At 40.2% G+C, this 20542-nt stretch overlaps 2 protein-coding genes across 7 annotated transcripts; both read left to right on the forward strand.

Moving 5' to 3' along the window:
- Positions 1-2395: 2395 nt before the first annotated feature.
- LOC106715539 lies at positions 2396-4568 on the forward strand. The gene is made up of 6 exons (XM_014508840.2): positions 2396-2541; positions 2719-2818; positions 3316-3544; positions 3723-3749; positions 3892-4095; positions 4267-4568. The coding sequence occupies exons 3-6, from the start codon at positions 3479-3481 to the stop codon at positions 4417-4419; spliced, it is 450 nt and encodes a 149-aa protein (XP_014364326.2). The 5' UTR covers positions 2396-2541; positions 2719-2818; positions 3316-3478; the 3' UTR covers positions 4420-4568.
- A 1026-nt stretch (positions 4569-5594) lies between these two features.
- On the forward strand, positions 5595-18143 carry LOC106715545. Of its 6 annotated transcripts, none has more exons than XM_014508851.2 (3): positions 5595-5857; positions 15485-15566; positions 15666-18143. In XM_014508851.2, the coding sequence occupies exons 2-3, from the start codon at positions 15490-15492 to the stop codon at positions 17620-17622; spliced, it is 2034 nt and encodes a 677-aa protein (XP_014364337.2). In that variant the 5' UTR covers positions 5595-5857; positions 15485-15489; the 3' UTR covers positions 17623-18143. The 6 variants fall into 6 exon arrangements, with proteins under 6 accessions (XP_014364337.2, XP_045538119.1, XP_014364339.2 ...); XM_045682163.1 differs by having other exon boundaries at positions 5844-5861; XM_014508853.2 differs by lacking the exon at positions 5595-5857 and adding an exon at positions 10531-10558.
- The last annotated feature ends 2399 nt before the right edge of the window (positions 18144-20542 follow it).

Consider the following 20542-nt stretch of genomic DNA (forward strand, 5'->3'; position numbering starts at 1 on the left):
TCGTTAAACGGAGTTATTCCAAATCTAATACCCCAGATGTATAACACATAGGAGTTATAAATGTCCAAATATACCTCCTATGAAACATAACATTCTGTATAATGTTAATTTGTCACAGGTTCTATCTAAAGTAAATGTGCTATTACTTAAAAAATTTATAACGCAAAAACTTACGGCGCCGCGGGTATGAACTCTTATCGGTTTTATTGCAAAAAAAGAGGATGTTACTATTTTTAACTGGGGGAATACTTATAAATCTTTTACACCTTGGGGTTATATATCAGGGGGAATAAAAGGACTTACCCTTTAAACACCGTCCTTTGCTTAACTCGAAGCTATATCGCGGCGACACTCGCCCGCGTGCGCCGGTGGCCGGTGTGACACCGCGGCGCTCACGTGTCATTGTATGTCACATACACGTCATATCACTTCCTGAACATTTTCACTACGTACTATAAAGTACTACATCATTTATGTAACAGACGGAGAAGTGCGCCCAAATGTACAACCTTGTCACAGTGAAGGCATAACTAACTTTAACTTAAATATATTGTTTATTAGTACATGAGTGTGAGGAGCGCGACACACACACACATGTGTTACACATATTGTGTGTGTAGACTGTAACAAGTTCTCGAATAAAAAACAACCTGTACAAAAATATGTCATCGACCCTTTCATATCTTAAAAAAAACATGTTTTTGTACAAGTGTTTAGACAGTGGAAACACGACTTTGATATGTTTGTGTGTAAAGTGTACATTAGATAAATCAGAATTATGAAATAGAAAGTGCGTTGTGAAAAAATGTTTCTCCTTGTCGTAAAATTTTACTTAGAAATGTATATAAATTTGATAAATAATATGTTATGTATCAACACAGGTGATATATAACGTTATGTATTATAAAAATCAACATTGAGACAGCGTTTTGACAAATTTTAGAGAAATGCGCTTTAGAAATGCTCCATTCGTCCTATTTTATAGCTTCAGTATGTTATTTATTTATTCATTTAATATGTTGGTGTTAAATAGTTTCGGAAAAGAGTCTAAAAAGTGAATTCAATGTAAATAATAAATTATAACAAACTCATCTAAAAAAATATTACCTTTATAAGGCTGTAATCATAGAATTAAAAACAGACATGTTTGTATCCAAATAAATCCATAAATCCATTGACAATAAATGTTATCAACCAATAACATAATTTCTCATTTCCATTGAATTCTACAACAGACAGCTACATATCATGAAAAGATGAGCCCTATTTGTATTATTTGATGTTTATAATAGAAATAGCTATAACAAATATAAAAATTTAAGTTTGTGTTATTCGTCACTAACCTTGGGTTTCTGAGACCAAAATCCTTGTTTAAAACTTATCATTGTTTTCATTATGCGTGTGTAGAAAATTCCACTTTTTTAGCGAAACAACAACTGCATCGTTCATGTCATTGAAAACTTTAATGTACAAAGACAATTGATATTTTTATCCGTAGGGATTTTTTTAGGTATGGTAACATTTGAAATTCCGACTTAATTGTACGTTCCATAGCTGCACGTGTTACAAGAAAGAAGACATGGAATTGGTGAAATATTGTAAATAAAATCATTAATTATACTTTGCTTTTTATTCTTTGACATCTGCTTTCTACATGCAATTATCAAATCTTATATACATTAAGAATAAAAAAGTGAAAAGTGCTGTAAGAGCGACGGCCATACATTTGCTATGCTACAACAAGGTATAGAACGAAGTGAAGCGAAACCATGCGAAAAATGAAACTACATTGGGGGTGAAGAGTACTCAGAGGGGTATCAAAACTCTAAACAACAGAAATTAAACATATTTTGTAATATCTCTCACAATAAGAGAAGTAACTATTTTCATCAAATGGGTCGATATATCTCAATGCATAATACCCATATGTAAAATACCCATTAAGGGTAGCTGTCACCAATTAGTCATCGCAAGCTCGTTTGCCTCTTTTATAAAAAAAATGTCAGTCAGATGTATAAATTTTCACTGATGTTTGTCACACAGGCACAGATGTTTACGTTTCCATTTTTCTAAATTGTTTTTATTATTCTTTTCGTTACCTAAATTGTGTGTACGCGTTGTGTTCAACATTAGAACAGTAGCTGGGTTGCCAAAGTTTAGATTACATTTGCAAATTTCAGTTAATGTTTTATAAGTTTTTTATACTGGATCGTCCTTGAACTTATTGTAAGTCAACTTTTTATTCTCTCAGATCGTAAAATATATTACTACAGAAATTATATGTCGAAGGATGTCAGTCATTGAAAGTGGAACCTATATCTTCGTAGTGACACTAGAACAGAATGTGTCACTGGTGCCAGTCGCGGGGACACAGTGACACAGTACAGGTGGTGGCGTTGTGCAGGGGCGGCGCATGCTGCTGCAGCTGACGCTGGCGGCGCTGGCGGCGCTGAGCGTGGCGCCCTGCGTGCTGCAGCGGCTCTGCCCCTCGCGACCGCCGCGCCCGCCCTCCTCCGTCTGCATGCATCGCGTGCCCACCAAGTACACACCTCCTGCACTATTGCTCTACCCTCCATATATAGAAAAAATATATGCAGGAATAAAAAGAGATCCTAAGAGAAGCGTATGAGTTCATAGCATAAAAAATTTTAAATATCTAAAAGTATTTTATTTCGATCAGGTAATCGCAATGCTTGTAAGATAATGACATTCTTCCAGGGTCATTTCAAAGTGTCAGAAAAATATATAGGACGCCCGCTACCGCACCTCAAATGTGGTCAACGCCGACATGATACAGCAAGAGGCGGCCAAGTTGCAGGTACTAATGTACTTGATTCTTAATTTTGTGTAAAACATACGTACTACAAAAGATGTAAGATTCAGCATAGAGATTTAAAATGCAAGTGCCAATATGTCACGTGAGTCGTTGATAAAATTATGTTGTAAACTTACTCGGTACTAGCTAATCACTCGCCGACTGATCGTGCGACTGAACAAATGCAATTGTTTTGCGATTGAACAGACAGACAGATAGAATACAGAAGCTGGATGTTGTCGGTCACCCATCCGCCACGAGTTTATTAAACAATGAAGCTGCATTATTGTTTCACTCTATAAACAATGATGATCCCGCTACCATGTTATTACGATAGATTGCGATATTAAGAAAATTCTCATCGCTCGATCGAACTAAAGACTAATTCTTAATAAGATCTATCCACTTTCAGGTCGAAGGAATTGTGGAATTTCATATTTTCAGGCTCCAAAATGTAAGCAATAGCTTATCAACCAATACCATCATAGATTAATTTTCAGACAGTAAACGGTTACAGTGCGTTTGTTCAGTGAGATGTCGTGGTAGGGAGGGGGTGCCCCTATAAGAGCTCTTGTGCCGTGTGGCCGCGGCTCTGTGCGGAGCAGCCGCAACACTCGCATCCTCTCCCGCCCGTGCCCCTCGCCCTGGGCCCAGCAGCGCGCTATGCCTGTACACCTCGCCCCGGCAGCGGCGCTGGCCGCCCTCATCCTCATCATCACCACTCATAAGGTACAACTTCTCTTCCTGAGACGCCATTTGTCAACTATGGTATCAAGTATCCAGCTTCGGTGACAGCTGTGCTGAACTAGGATGTTGTTCGTGTCTCCGTTGAGGAATAATTTTTTGTGATGTTTCTGGTTGTGTCATCATATGTGCCTACTTCTAAATACTGTTATTTTATTTGCAGGCGAATGCAGAATGCAAGAACTGTATCGTGAGCATAGATTTATTTTTTTTTGTTTTCATTCTTTTACCTAAGAATTGCTATTTTATTTTAAAAGGCTACTTTCAATATATATTTTTTCTACTCATGTATGTAACGGAATTGGAATTGTTGAAGTGACGTGGTCTTGCAGGCGCTGGACAAGGAGGGGCGGTCACTGCTCCGCGCGCAGTGGGAGGCTTGCGGCGCGGGCGCGGTGGGCGCACAGGACGGCGCCGAACTCAAACGGCGCGCCTACTGCGCCCTGCGCCGTTGCAAGCTGCTCGCAAAGGACGGCAAGCTGCGCAAAGCGGCGCTCACGCACCTCGCACGCGGCCTGCCTGCCGACCAAACCAAGGTGAGCCCCGCCCTCGGCCCCCGACACACACGCCACACACGCAGAGGGGGTGATCAACAGAGCTTGCGCTGCAAGTACATTGGGTTGTAAACAGCAGACACCAACTGTATTTGTACGGTGAAGTTGCAATAGTAGTGGCTGATAAAATATGCATTGTTGCTCGTGTGGCAGATACTGGAACGCTGCAGCAACCAGTCTGGCGACACGCCCGAGGACCTCGCCTGGAACATCTTCACGTGCGCCTTCGAGCACAAGTCGCTGCTCAACTTGCCGCCGAGCGCCGCCGACATCCCCGGCGAGGACACTAGTCGCCTTACTGACTAGCCGCCTAGTCGCCTAACCTAGGCGCTTAGCCGCCTAGTCGTCCAGTGATCTAGTCGACTAGTCGCGACGCGTCCCTAATCCTAGCGCAATTCTACCCGACTGTTTCATGTTCTAAGTAAACAGTTAAGTTAATACAATAAACTAGTTTTCACCAATATGACTTTTATTTTGATTTATTTATTTAAGACAGTAAAGGGACGAAGTATACATAATAATATTAATAGTCGTAACCGAGACATGTTTGTGTAGTTGTAAGGATGAATGGAGATCTATAGCCTTTACCGCCTCATTCAGGTAGCTTGTTGTTTTAAACTATTAAGACATGTATAGATATTGGTGTTTACAGTCGATGTATGGTTGAGATTCATTACTCATTAGTGTACGTACATGTAGAGGCGGCAGCGGGCAGCAGCTATAGGTCGCAGTGAAGTCATCCTCTCTTATGTTTATTTGTCATCGCCTCTTGTGTATTGAATTGACATTGACAAAGTTTCACAGTTATACTAACACTGTGTGTGTTGGATTATTTAAAAAACTCATTAGCAAATTATTTCTATGAAAAGAAAACATCCATATAATCTTACGTCGACGTATGAAAAAATAATTATATTGGTACGTTTTTGAATAACGGCCAATGATGTGTGTTGCGAAATAAGAGACATAATTTTCAAATCTACATATATAAAAGAAAGTCGTGTTAGTTACACCATTTATAACTCAAGAACGGCTGAATCGATTTGACTGAAAATTGGTGGGCAGGTAGCTTAGAACCAGGAAAAGGACATAGGATAATTTTTACCCCGTTTTCTATTTTTTATTCCGCGCGGACGGAGTCGCGGGTAAAAGCTAGTACTTACTAAATACATTTATTCGTCTAAGTTAACACTATTGCATAAATGCTACCATATCAAATATGATTTCTTGTATTAATTAAGGCATATTCGACATACTTTCAAATAAAGTTACCTCAGTAGCGTGTAGTATGTAGGTATAATGTAAAAGCAATTAGCATTATAAGGCAAGTCATTGGCATGCAAAGGCTGTGTTGCACTTCGTTACGAGTAAAGTGTGAATTATGTTGCGAGCGCCTAAATGATCTCATTGCGAGGTGTTTGTTGTAGGCGGCGGAGTGGCGAGCGGAGAACTGCGGCCGGAGCCAGCGCGCGCCGCTGGCAGAACGGACGCAGGCCTTTGCCTGCGCGCGCATCGCACCGCCATCTTGCTCTTTGAATTACGCGCCTTTCGCGCGCCAACAATAATTTGTGCAATATTGTTTGTCATAAAGTTTAGTGCAATTGAACTACATTGTTTCATTGATAAAATGTGCTAATTTAATGAATGTAGCTTTTTATTTATAGTGCTTGTGTTGTGTTTTGTTTGGAAACATTTTTAGTGAATGCGTAAAAAGGAGATAAGAAGGATATTTTGTTTGTGAAGTGTAAGTAAATAATTGATTGCTATTGTAATATCAGTCTTATTCTTTAATTAATCGCAGAAACTTAAGACAGCATTTATATATCACTAAAACATAAAAGACAATAACTGAACAGGTAAAAACGTTGCTTCCGTAAACTTGCGGTCGAGGTTCGAATCCCAGTCCAGAAGATTTGCGAACAGTTCTCATATGAAAAAATGCATAGGTTAAATAAAAACTAAATTTAGATCGGATTTTATTAAATGGCACAGGGCCCAGGTACATTTAATATTAAAGTTCGTTTTATCATTTTGTTTTTTCTTCGGTTATAGTAGGAAAAATATTTCTTTTATGGCTCAAAGACTGAAGTTTGACGAAACTCAGCAATCATATTACCTCTTTACGGAATCTGCAGTAAAGATATAAGTAAGATAATAAATGATACGCATGAGTCAGGTAAGTATTGGGATGTTATAATATTTCTCATAGTCTCCGTAACATCTGTTACAGTTACAGCTGCTCCGCGTAACATACATTTATCTCATTAATATTTGTTATTATTCTAAGCATTTCTATGAATCATGAAGGCTATTGTTGAATGTTGTAGGTAATTAGATAAAATCGTAAGGGCAATCGAATAACAATTTATAGCTTAAATTTATTAATTTCAACCTATCAACTACTAAGTCTTTTCCATTCCTATTGTTAAAATAAATTTACCATAAACTAGACAGATTAGATAAAACAAAAACGCTATAAATTATCATAATTGTTAATTAAAGTGCAGCGATGTTAGGCCTACGCCCCCCTACACGACCCACACACACGTGGCCAGCTCGCGGCTACGTGGGCGCGGTGCCGTGGTGAAAACCTAACGCGGTTTAATTACGTGACAAATTTCTCACAAAGAAACTTATAAAAAATGCACCCATTTAATGTTGTGGTTCGAAGGCATTGAAAGGACGTATGAAAAAATGAGAACTCAAGAACATCAAGTTTATTTTTTTGATAAAAGACAATCTCCGTCTGTGAATGCTCTGACTGCTAGCAGACGAGGATGATACCATTTCGCATCATTATTGTACATTTAAGTACTTAAAAGTGGATTCAATTTCCCCAAGTTATTTATATTATTTGCGCAGCGGCAGGCGAGGATCCGATGACGAAACCAATAAACCAATAGAGACTGTTATTGCGCAGGTCAGTGAGGGAGCGCTCGCCACTGCTGACCAAAATATCACAGAGCTATTATTTATACAAGTCTAGATTTCGAATAATTTTAAAAAATAATGTTACAATAACTTAATTAGCCTATGTGGTCTTCCAGACTTTATCCTATATCTATGCTAAATTTCAACGAGATCCATGCATCCGTTCTGGAGATACCTTCTAACAAACATCCATTCATCCATCCATACATCCAAACATCCAAATATTAGCATTTTTTTTATATCATAAGGCGGCAAACAAGCGAGTTGCCATCTGAATTCCGAAATAGCGGAGCGACCCTAGCCCATAGGCATCCGCAATTTAAGATGCGTTGCCTACCTCTGACAGACAGAGGAAGGGACTCGCATCTCCTTCCACTTCCCATCCTTCTCTTTAAAGAATAGGGTGCGAAGGGAAAGAATACTAAAAATAAGCCTCCGGCACCACACTCATCAGACGAAATGCGGAATTTATTTGTTTCCACTTCGCGCTTGTCTTCTGTGTGGTCGTGGTATTTCACCGGACGAGCCAACCAATTCGTGCAACAGATGTTTTTGATACTGGCGTCTACCACTCTTAGTAAGATAGAACTTCGATTATAATTTAATTGTTTGATCATATATAGAGTATTCAAATATATATTTTAGGATGTTTAAAATAAATTTTATAAACATAGTACTATGAACAATAAAACTGCTACGAAATATTGATTTTACGGAGGCATAAGGAAACGGCAAACGAGTGGACGCGCTCGGGCGGGAGTTTTGGTATTCACTGCTCCTTTAATTTGGTATGAACGCCTTAAATGACATAAAGATCCCACGTATTTGGCTTTATTATTGATATTCGAAGCATATGACCATCATATGACACTAGTTTCTTAGCATGAAGTTGTCCAATTGAATTGGATTTTCCCTTTTTTAATGTTTAATGTTGTTTAATCAAAAATATATTTTATGAGTGACTTGTCAACCTTTGCTGTGTATGTACTATAACGTTCGTTAAGTTATGTTTGTATTAATTTTAATTTGCACCATTTAATATTTTGTAAGTATTTAAATACAGACACTTTTATAAGAGTGGAAAAAACAATCTAATTTTTATATTAATTTCATACGCAAGACAATTCCTTACATTGCCTGCTGATATTAAAAAAGTACAATTTATTAAAACAAAAATTGGCCAGTTATTTTTAAAAGCGTATCCAAGTCGTCGTAGAAAAGACTCGTCGGATAAGGCAATTGATTTTTCAAGCCACATCTTTATTTAAGGTCTTATCTCGATGTGTTTAGCTCAGTTTGACTCTGGCACTACTCGTAAATAAATTATGAATCATATAGCTTGCGGCGCGGCGCGGAGCAGCGTGGAGGTACAGTCAGCAACATGCGCGGTGTATTATTTTTAATTTTTATGTGTATTATTTAAAATAGAGTAATAATTAGTTTACATCCTAATTATCGTTGAATTATTTGCAGTCAGAACTGCGTCCAGTGCAAGAATCCTGGAATATTCTGTTTAAACTAAACTGATATTTGGCTTTTGATTTAATGGAACGGTTTACTGTATTTTTTGATGTACCTAAATAAATAATTTTTCATTTATATTAATTTCCTAAGATAAAATTGTTCTGTTCAAACATTTAAACCTAAGAGAAATTTAAACTATAGCGGATGTCACTAAATCTAGTTCCACATAAAATTAAACATTACAAAACTATATCACTCTAAGCAATTGGTAAATAACAAGTAACTCAGACCACACATTTGGGCGTACATTATCAAATAAATAAACTATGCTGTTTTGCGGTCAATAGATAACGGGACAATTATTGACACAGATTTCAGATATACGATACGTATATGTTGAGCAGTGTACTGAAGCAAAGAGAGCAGTGTAAAGACCCACACCGAGGCTACGTAGGATGCGAAGTCATTGTCGAGGAGTGGCGGCCAAAAGCCGAGCCCACGTGCGCCTGCTGCCCATCTCCGACACCGACACAGCCTCGACACCGGTACGACGTTACAACCGGCAATAAATAGCAGTTAATCTTGCTCGTTGTCATCGCGATGGCCCTTCCTCGCCAACCGTAACACCTTATATAGCATAACTATACCATCTTTGCTTGTTTCAAATGCCTACGATTGTTGTTTGATAGAAACATTTCCACGTGTTCATCCCACACAAACACACTGGCAAATTAAATTTGACAAATACTGCCATATATGATTTGGTTATTCTAAAAAAGAAAAGACATAACGAGTTTTGAGTTTGACGAGGAAAAGTTGAAAATGTAACTTTTTGTTTAAAGATATAAAATGACTCATAGGTAAGGGAACAGTCGTAGACGCCAGCAACAATAATACAGTTTGCTCGACTAGTCAAATACCACGACCACATAGAAGACTTGAAGTGGAAGTTATTCCACGTTTCGTCTGATGGGTGTGCGTGCCTGAGGCCTTATTTTAGTCTACGTGTCCTTTTCACCTTTTTTTATCAGAAAATAATGGGAAGGGGAAGTGGATTTGGCGGAGGATGAGATGCATGGAACAGCCTCATTCTGTGCGTCCCCCGCTGTTGATTCCGTCCTCCGTTGATTAACGGTAGGCCATCTGCAATTGCGGATGCCTATGGGCAGCGGTCTCTTCGCTATTTTGGCGAATCCAGGTGACCACTTGCTCGTTTGCGATAAAAAAAATTATCGAACAGAATAAAAACGCACTATGTGGCAGTGGCAGTGGTAGACCACAAAACAATAATTTATGACCAATATAATAAATTATAACAAACTTTCCATTTTCGGTACACGGTTATCTGGTTATATCCTTTCCAAATGAGGGATCATGATAAATTTGAAACTTCTAAGCGTTCAAATGAATATTGTTTGTTATTAATGACACAGTAAGCGATATCTGCATCTAGTGAGTACTGGAGCCCATTGCCATATAGAGCTTGCGTGAATGATGGATGGTGTCCGCGCTGCCCACGCCCACTACGCCCGCCACATCGCGGCCGCTGCCCTACTCAATCACAACTATGTATTATAATCAATTAAGATTGAGAAATTATTACGTAGATAAAAAATTCAGAAATGTATTTACAGAATCTCTTCTTTTCAACAGCTCGTTTGATGTCGAACTGCGCATGTTATTAATAGCTAAGCACATTTTTTTTGTTTTGTAATTTAATAGTCTCTTTGGTACTACATAATTTTTCGAAGAGCATCGATATTCTATTGAAGAGATGTTGTCGATAGCGTCAACGATCCTTTTATTTCATACTTACGTGTAAATAGATGCAAAGTATTTGTTTTATTAGAAAGTATAAATGGCAGTTCAGTGCAACATTTGACACCTGGCTTTGAGTTGTGCGTTGTGGGCGCAAATGGGTTACGGCGCGCTTGCGTGGTGCGTGGGCGGCGCGGGCGCAGCGCCTAGCACCCCGAACCCCGCGCCGCACGCGCAGCCACAGGCAGACTGCTTTCATTACAATTACGTAGAGATTTGCTAAACGCCCACGGTAAGGGAATTCCACATTACTTCCGACAGATTGCGGTTAAAATGGAATCAAACTTTATGTTACGCCTTTTTTAGAAACTTTAGGTTTAAAAATTATTGTTGATATTTTTTCTAGATTATTTGTTTAGACTTCATGTAAAAAACACATTGCATTATAGTTATTGTTTATTATTGTATTTATATATGTAATCAATATGACAAAGTCAGCGTTGAGTTGACCGCCACGCCATACACGTTGTTCCAATATGTCGCCCCACATTATAACTCACCAATAAATTTAATAGGTTACGTAAAAAGTTCTGCTGATGCAGTTGATTTGTAATACCTAAACTGATAACAGATTTTATTTTCATTAAAGCTTCAGAGATTATGAACAAGTAATGTTTATTTAACTTGAAATAACTATGCGAAGATAATTTGCATCATTGTCAAATAAATCCCCGTAATGTTTTTTGAAAAATACCACATAGATTTTTGGATAGCAAATAAATTTAATTGAAGTAGATTGTAGTAATTAATTGCTCGGAATGAATATTAAGAGATACGTTAGAATATGGTTCATATAACAGAGTTATAATACATCTTGTAATGTGAGTTCTGTACAAATATAGAAGAAGTTGTGCCGGTGAATCTGCTGATGTATTCCTGTAACGGTTAAGAGGTTACGCAAACGCAAGGCGCGTCCAAAGAAGGCAGGTATGGGCGGGCGGGAGCCGCGGACCGGGAGCCGCCGGAATTAGACGCGCCGAAACTAAATACCCAAAAGAGACCGTCCGCGCCCGCGCCCGCGCCCGCCTGCCAAATACGGCACGAATCTCGGGTTTCCCGCGCCTCCCGCGCCGCAGCAGCCCCGCACTCGCCCCGCGCTCTGAAAACGCGTAAAAACTCGCTTATTTCTGTACACGCTAAATTTAACGTATGGTAAGCGAAAGCGATCGCGATTTTGGTCGAACGCTGTCTGTATTTAGATGAGAAGCGGCGTTGTCTCGGCGCGACAGTGCACGCCGCCGCGCCGCGACTGCAGCGCGTGGATGTCCCTCATGGTGCCTGACGGAGGTGATTATCCGCAGCGCGCCCTGCGCCCTCGGGCAGCCCTTACTAGTGTCCTCTCCTCCCCCACAATGTCACCGCCTGTTGTACTTCCAAAACAATTGATTGTCATTTTTGCCGATTAAATTCGTGACGTGCCTCGATTTGCTTTGGTGTGTTTATAAACTGTGGAGATTTTCGCGCCAATTTTAATTGAATTAATATTTTAGTGTAATTGTTTGTTGTGTGGCTTTTAACATTTTTTTTACTTTCTATAGCAGTGTTGACTTGTTTTATAATGTAACTTTACCGTTTCTGTTTCGGGCGCGCGATTCCCGGAGCGTCGCGTAAGGACGTAAATAATAAACTGAAATGTGTGTCAACGCTGCCTCAGTCGACAGGTTTCGCGCCATATAACTCAATAGATAAATATTACTTTGCGTCGATAAGTGATCGTGTGGGATGCTGTACTTGTGAAATTGTTTACACTTAACACAAAACCTTACGAAGAATTTCCGTATAAGGACAGTGTCGAATTGTCACCTGTAGCGAAATGTGACTCGTTAGAGCCGAACGGTTTCGGAATTTAATGAAAGAAAAGCAAATGTAATGTTTTTGATGGTGAGAGATACGACGTGTGATGTGAGCGCTGACTGCGTATAGGTTTACGTCGTGTGTTGCATTCTGTTTGCATTGCGGTGTGGTGCGTTGCGTTGCGGTGCCGGTGCGTGTTACCGCACGAGCACATCGCTGTCTAAATATATCTGTCACACATCGAGATGCTTTCCGTTATCAGCGCTGTGCCGGGGGCGCTGCGGGAGTAGGGAGAGGGGGGGGCTGCACCGGGGTTATATTACCCAATAACCCCTGTGATAACACTCAGCGGCCGATTTCATTATCTACGTATTTTTACACAATATCTTAACTACATGTTATACGAAAACAAAAAGCTCACCAGCGTCACTATTTATACAAGTATTAAATTCGTTTCTATAAAACCAAACAGATATTGAAGGGGGCAATAATGTTATTGCTGAACGATAAATGTCAAAAATTTTATAAAAATCATAAAAGAATTTTTTATGTCGCAATTACTTTTCAAAAAAAACATTAATTGAAATCTAAAAGAAAATTTCCATACAGAATATTTACGTATTTTGGTCTGTTTTCGGGTAAATTATAAAATTTATTGTTTTCTTTTTTTCTTTCAAAGAGTATGAGAGGGATGGCTATATGTTTTAATACTAGTTTACCGACAGTGGAGACCCATCTCGTCGCCAACACGCGCACCGCACGCAGTCAAATACCACTCACTCACGCACAGTTTATTTTGTTATTACGACTTATCAACTTAATACTCTCACGTTAATTTAACAAGTTCAACCCATTTTGTCAATTAACTTGAGATAAGTTTGTTCAAGCAAAATACGCGCCAGTCGTGTATTTGCGGAAATCGAGCTTTATAACTAAGTTTGTTTCGAATTGATTTTGAAACTGCTGACACACACAGAATAGACTCCACAAAAATATTGTATCAACCTTTACAACTTTAACATTTAGTATATTCCGAGATTTAAATAGTGAACAAGCGTGATAACTAACTAACTTATCTTTCGTCAATCTACGACCTTTTTTTATAGTTCAAGTTAACACTAAGTAAAATAATTCTGTATTTATGTACAGTCGCGTAAAAATACATTTATATGATGTGTATTATATTATAATAAGTTAGTTGTCATTAAGAAGAGGGGCGTGGGCGCAGCCGTGACTCAGAGTTGGTTCATTTCGCGGAAAACCAAACGCGGACAATTATTAACCTTACCAATACTTGGGTAACATCACATCACTACCGCGTCACTTCGCCATTCTCAAGATATGCACTCGTCAAACAAACAACAAGAGTAAAATAAATGCAATTAATAAGTTTAGAATAGTCTGTATGTGTTTAAAAAAATCATGTTTTGTGAACATGTGACGTTTTTGCGTAGCTAGTCACAATTTTTTTTATTATGTTTGTCTGTCTATCTGTCCCCAAGTCGGTTTCTTCCGTCTCGTCTCCGAAAGGGCTAGACCGTCTTTGACAAGGCTTTTACGGGAAGGTTTATGTGCGCGGGAGTAACTTAGGCTTTTTTTTTATTCCGCGGTGACGAAGTCGCATGCAACCGTTAGTACTAAAGTAATAAAATACTAGATGCTAAATTCATTGCAAATTATTATGGTTAAGTTTACAGAGTTTAAGTGTTCTTCTTGTTGAAATGACAAATCATTTTCAAATAATGATTAGCAATAATGCGTCAAGTAAAGGGAGCCGTGTGGAGGTTTTCGAGCAGTCAGCCAGTTCGGTAGTGGAGCAGCTTGCGACGGATAAGGCAATATCCTTGCGGCACTCGCCACCGGCCCACGACAAATATTCACCTTCATTATTCCCGCGCAATGCAAATCTAATAATGCATTCAAATTATAATTGTACCTACTTTACATTCACTGTTCTATGATCAAGTAAACTCGCCGTTTACACTGCTATAATTGTATGTTTACTTAAGTAGCACAGTCCTCAGCTTAAATGCGTCCTCCAGCACGATGAGCTCAAGATTTATGGATAACAGAATATGTACTATGAAGTTCGGTTGCGTTAAACATTATTTTTATAACGGTTAAATGCAAGGAACTGTGTAATCTGATTCAGTTTATATAAGTTAATAATTAATTAACTTTGCATATCCTGTGCGACCACCGCTTGCCGCGTGCCGCGTGCCGCTTGTCCACCTCAATGTATACCATACTATAATACATTATTGATACAAAGTCTAACTTATTGTAAAATAATAACTTTAAGTAAGTAATCACTTTCTCATTTAAAATAATAGTACACATTACTACGAAAAGAAAGCGTATGTAATTCAATTGAACTCATTTGACAGCAGTAAAAAACTTGCGACCGCACGCTCGCGCTAAACATAACACGAAAGGAAACAATGCAGATTGCATATGATGTTTGATGACTGTTGAATTTTGTTGTGAATGTTTTTCAATCAAAACGCAGTTGTAACGATTGAAAAAGACTGCCCCGACCTCAGACAGCAAAACCGACATTCCTTTCTGGTCTTTTTTACGGAAGCGGTTCACATTTTTCTTTATCAATTCATAGTTTTGATCTGTTGAACAATTTTTGTATTGATGATGTATGTATTTGCGTGTATTTTGACGCCGAGCAAATTTGGTGAATGACTAAACTTATAATATGACAGAAGTTAATTAAAGCGTAGGAGAGAAGCGAATCATTTAGCACGTACACGATGTCATCGGTTTTCATAAAAAATTGGGCATTTTATAATTGTGTATTTTTCATCTTCACTGTTTAACGTTACAGTCGAACCTGGATAAGCAAGATACCTTTGGGCCGCGATTTCTCGCTTATCCAGGTTCGACTGTAAACAATCTTTTATTTAGTTAAAAATTAAAAGATCAAACCCATTGTCCATGCAATAATAGGTAAGGCAAATTTCAGTTAAAGTTTCATTGAAAATGAAAGGTAATTTCCAGTGAACCAAATACTCGTAAATGGTAACATTAGTAGAGCATAAATCGTATTCAGTTTGAAACTGAGCACGTAGGTTAAGATTACGCAAGATGTGCTAGCACACCGCCCGCCGTCCGCCGCTTGTGGGCCGGCGATATTTTGGGCCCAGTCGAGTTGCGCCCTATTCTCGCTGCCGCCTCCCGCCGCCGCCGCGCCGAGAACACATTATCACAATTAATACAATATTAACCAAAATAACACAAAAAGCAAAATGTATTAAATGATATTAACACATTTAGATTTGTTAGAGTTTGCATTGTTTTAAATGTATCTCAACGTAATCTGTCAAACGGTAACGTGATCTGTCTATTGTTGCAGAAGTAATGCGGCGCGCGGGCAGCGGCCCCGCCAGCCCCGCACCGCTCGATCCCGCGCCCGCTCTTGTGCCCGCGCCGCACAGGTAGGAGCGCACGCCGGCGCTATCTCTCATATCAAAAGCGGATACTAGCACAAGCTCCTCTGGCAAATAGACTAACAATAAATTTCTTTGTGCTTTCAGAACGTCAGAAAATAAAGAATTACTCCGACAACAGTTGCTGTCGGCGAGCAAGGAGCGCGCCGATAGGCAAGAGTGCGCCAAACCCAAACACTCGCGTAGCCGACAGAAGAACAGATGGAAACTCAAGTTCCACCACCAGGCGTTGCCGCAGGAGTACCTCGACCACTATGAGCAGAGCCTGCAGAGGGCCAGCGCCAAGCAGCAAAGGAAGCCACCCGAAAAGCCAAAGGTTGAGCCTAACATTGAAATTAACAACTTTACTAACGAAACTTTCAAGATTTGGGCGCAGCGCCTCGCAGAAATTCAAAACGAGACCGGATCTCCGCCCGCCCGGCAGATGCCCTCCGTCCTCAGCATGGCGGCCAAGCCCAAACACGAGGACAAGAAGAAGAAGAACCCAGCCATCGCCCCGAGCAAGATCATGACGTACGAGGACTTGCCTTACATGGGCGAAATGACACTCAACAATTCTAAGCCGAGGCGCGGCAGGAAACCGAAGAAGGCCGACATCTGCCACCTCATATACGAAAACTACGGCACCGTGGTGCCAGGACAACCGCCACCGCAGGAGCGCCCGACCTCGCTCACCGCGAGCCCCGCCCTCCGCGGCGCGGAGCCCTCGTCGACCACATCGAAAACGGACCTCCAGAACAAGATCATCTCGAACCTCCTGGAACGTAAGTTATCGCAAGAAAACAGAAGGAGACTCGAAACTCAGTCGCCCCCGAGGTTCTGCAGTCCAGACGAGCCGATGCCGGAGGCGCCGCGCACCGCCGCCGGGCCTCTGCACAGCGACGACGAGCCTCTCAACCTCTGCATCCGGGATCTGCACGACCTCAAGATACAGATACAGAAGAAATTCGGAAACATTTACTCGTCGCTGCCCGAAGTGAAGGTCGAGGCCGACGCCGACGCGTGCGAGCGGGACGACCTCAAGACCGAGCAGCCCAACGCCATCTCCGTCATCCAGAGGAACACAAACGTCGCGCCGACGACGGCCAGCAGCTCGCCGGACCTGTCGCGGCAGGCGAGGGTCGCGTCACCCGCACTCTCGGAGCCGGCGCAGAGCACGCCCGGAGCCGACGGGGACGACAAGTTCCCCGGCTACGTGTACTGGCCCAACGCCGGCGTGTACATGCACCCGCTGGCTCTGCACACGCAGCTGATGTACTACCAGAGGCTGGCCGCCGGAGCACCGCACGCCCCGGACGAGCCGCTCTCCAGCTGCAGCGAGGGCGCCGCCACCGAACCCAGCTCACCCGACGGAAACAAGAAGCTCGTGCTCAAGCAGATATCCGAGCTGCTGGATCCTAAAGTTATAAAACGTGCGGAGGAAGCCAAGAGTCCCGATGCCATAAAAGCGAAAAGGGCGTCACCGAATCCCGGCCGGGGGCCGGTGAAGCGGAAGAGGTCGGCCATCTTCATCCCGCCCATCCCCACGAGGACTTCCACCGCGCCCACCGCGGAGGTCAGCATATGCAAGTTCAAGTTCACCGGCGGCTCCAAGCCATCGCTGCAGGAGAAGAAGATGCTGTCGGTGGACTCCGGCGGCAACTTCCGCTACTACAGCGGCACCGGCGGCAAGGGCGCCCGGGGCTGCGCTCCCCCGAGCGAGCCGCCGCCGGAGCCCGCGCCGCCCGTCGAGCCGGACGCCCCGGCCGCCGCCTCCCTGAGTAAAGACGACCTCCAGAAGAAGAAGAGAAAGTCTCGGAAGACTCTGCAGAGAGAAAAACTCGAGCAGACGTTTAAGGAGAAGGGTTTCTTGATCCAGACGCAGCAGCTGCAGTCGGCGGAGGGCGCCACCTACTGCAAGTTCCGGCAGCTGCGCAAGTTCACGCGGTACCTGTTCCGCAGCTGGAAGGACTACCTGCCCGGGGAGCTGGACGACCGCCCGACCCAGGACACGCCCGCCACCCCCCCTACCCCACTACCGCACGGCCTCGCCGAGTGGGGGTGAGGGACATCACAAACATTATGTTATATTTGGAGGGATTGTGTACGTATACAGAACCCGGAGGTCACAGAGTGCATTTATAGCATAGACAGAGACAGAGAAAGTTGTAATGTACTTGTAGATATCGTCGTCCGTCCATTTGTGTGTCATATTTACATATATATAGTGTGTTTGTGTGAATGTAGCGAGGATGCGACGAGTGGATCTTACTTACAATGATCAAGGCGAGGTTAAGTTCAAGTTATCTAAATTGAATAAAGTAAATACATTGAAAAGTAATATTAACTGACAACACAACTGACTTATAAGAAAATATGGTTGGATCGTCTTCTGGTTTGTGACTTTTATATTATAGTAAGTATATATAATTTTTGTTGATTTTTTTTTACAATTCAAGATACAAGAAGTATCTCTATATACTGGTGTTAGATAACGTATAATTTCTATTGATACAAATGAGATTTTTCAAATGTTGATGAACAATTACAAATATCACAAAGGTGACAATGACAGTAGTGAGATGTTTGTACAGTCAGCTTCATAAATATAGTGGCAGTCAAGATATCCAAATATATAGGAACACCTAAAGTGATCAATTATATAAGTACAACCAAAGTCATCAAATTAATTGAAGCATCCACTCTGCTCAAAAAGATCGAAGCGTTCACATCGTCATATATATGAGTACATTCAAAGTGCCCATAATTATAGTAACAGACAGAGCGTCAATAATAACGAAGCATCGAAAGTATGCAAAAATATCGTAACATTTGACAAAATTGAACTCTATCTCTATTCACTTAAGATACACTTTGAAATATACTACTTCGGTTAAATTCATTTGACGCTTTGTATCAACATAATAGGTTGTCCAGTAAGTTCGTTCCGATTTTCAATAGGTATTTTAGAATAGACCCGAATATATTACAATTATTGAAAACATATGACATGTTTACATAACACATACATACTAAAAGAGGATAACTTCAGCCATATTTTGACAAATGGTAGGACATGATTCGTTCTTTTCTATTAGTTTTATAAAAACTGATTGACTTAATTTTTGTCGAAATAAATAAGACGTTTTGCTATAAAATCGAACAAATATAATTTAAAAGACGTATGCCAAAACTTAAGGGCCTTTAAAATTTCCCTTAAAAATGGGCACGAACTTATCGGACAACCCAACATTTTTCTTCTTATTATTATAACGCTTAAAATTTATAAATTTACGATACATGACAGATACCTAATCTATATATATATAAAAGAAAGTCGTGTTAGTTACACTGTTTATAACTCAAGATCGGTCGAACTGATTTTGCTGAAAATTGATGGGGAGGCAGCTTAGAACTAGGAGACGGACATAGGAACTTTTTATCTTGTGAGCATTTTTTTTATTCCGCGCGGACGAAGTCGCGGGTAAAAGCTAGTAAGTAACATCAAATTTTACTCTGTCACAATATGTGCTAGTTTCAGTGTTTTACTATTTTCGCCGCGGTACGTAAGTTTAGTGATTCGAATCCCAGGCTTACAAGGTTTTTATTTTTCAATATTATCAATCACATATAAAGCTTGATTTTTTTTAATGAAAAGGAGAAATCTGGTAATGTACTTAGAATATGTTTTTTCTTAACAAAAACAATTTTAAATTTTTATTTTTGGGGTATTAAATATTTAAATAAAATTAAGAACGATTAGGTTCGGCCATCTCGGGATAAAGGGAGTGGGCGGAGAGTGTTTTCACTTGTCATTGCGGTCATTGAAATTGAATTCTACTCGTATATCCATATCCTTGAAATACACTTTGAAAGTATACAACTTCTGTTAAATTAATTAACAATTTGTATCAAAATATTTTTCTCTTACTGTTAGATATCTTCAGTCCGGTTGCAGTAGAATTTTCCAAGCGTAGATTTATTACACGTATTCGATGTCGCCTGTGACTTAGTCCGCGCGGAATTAAAAGACGAAACTTAAAATAACAAACGTGAACAATAAAATAGTAATAGTAAGCAATAATTAAATAAAGTTCAATTTTATATTACACTTTGATAATAAAATTAAAAACCTTAAAAAATGTAAAAATAAATAAACATAGTTTGGGATTCGAATTGCCAAAACTGCGTATTACAGCGAGCAGTTAAGCCGTAAGGCCAAACTGGCATATATGGTGACAAATTAAAATTTGATATTGCTTATCTATCTCGTACCTATCTGTCATGCGGGACGTAAACTTGAAGTAAATAGCAAAAAAATGTTTTGATATAAAATGTCAAATGAATTTAAACGAAGTAGTATATTTCAAAGTGTATCTTAAGTGAATAGAGATAGAGTTCAATTTTGTCTAATGTTACGATATTTTTGCATACTTTCGATGCTTCGTTATTATTGACGCTCTGTCTGTTACTATAATTATGGGCACTTTGAATGTACTCATATATATGACGATGTGAACGCTTCGATCTTTTTGAGCAGAGTGGATGCTTCAATTAATTTGATGACTTTGGTTGTACTTATATAATTGATCACTTTAGGTGTTCCTATATATTTGGATATCTTGACTGCCACTATATTTATGAAGCTGACTGTACAACAAACTGAGCTCAGATGATGTCAAAGCGCGAGTACAAATTATTTTGTTTTGTGAATTATTAATATATTGTAAATGTATGTATAAATTGAAGACGAGAACATCAAAATTAAGTTTAAGTGATCAGTTGTTATGTAAGTGTAATGTATAGAGAGTGTATCTGAGAGCTGCGCGAGTCTGTGTAATGTATAGAGAGTGTATCTGAGAGCTGCGCGAGTCTGTGTAATGTATAGAGAGTGTATCTGAGAGGTGCGCGAGTCTGTGTAATGTATAGAGAGTGTATCTGAGAGGTGCGCGAGTCTGCGCGAGTCTGTGTAATGTATAGAGAGT

The sequence above is a fragment of the Papilio machaon genome, chromosome 18 (genome assembly GCF_912999745.1).
Source record: "Papilio machaon chromosome 18, ilPapMach1.1, whole genome shotgun sequence".
Classification (NCBI taxonomy): domain Eukaryota; kingdom Metazoa; phylum Arthropoda; class Insecta; order Lepidoptera; family Papilionidae; genus Papilio; species Papilio machaon.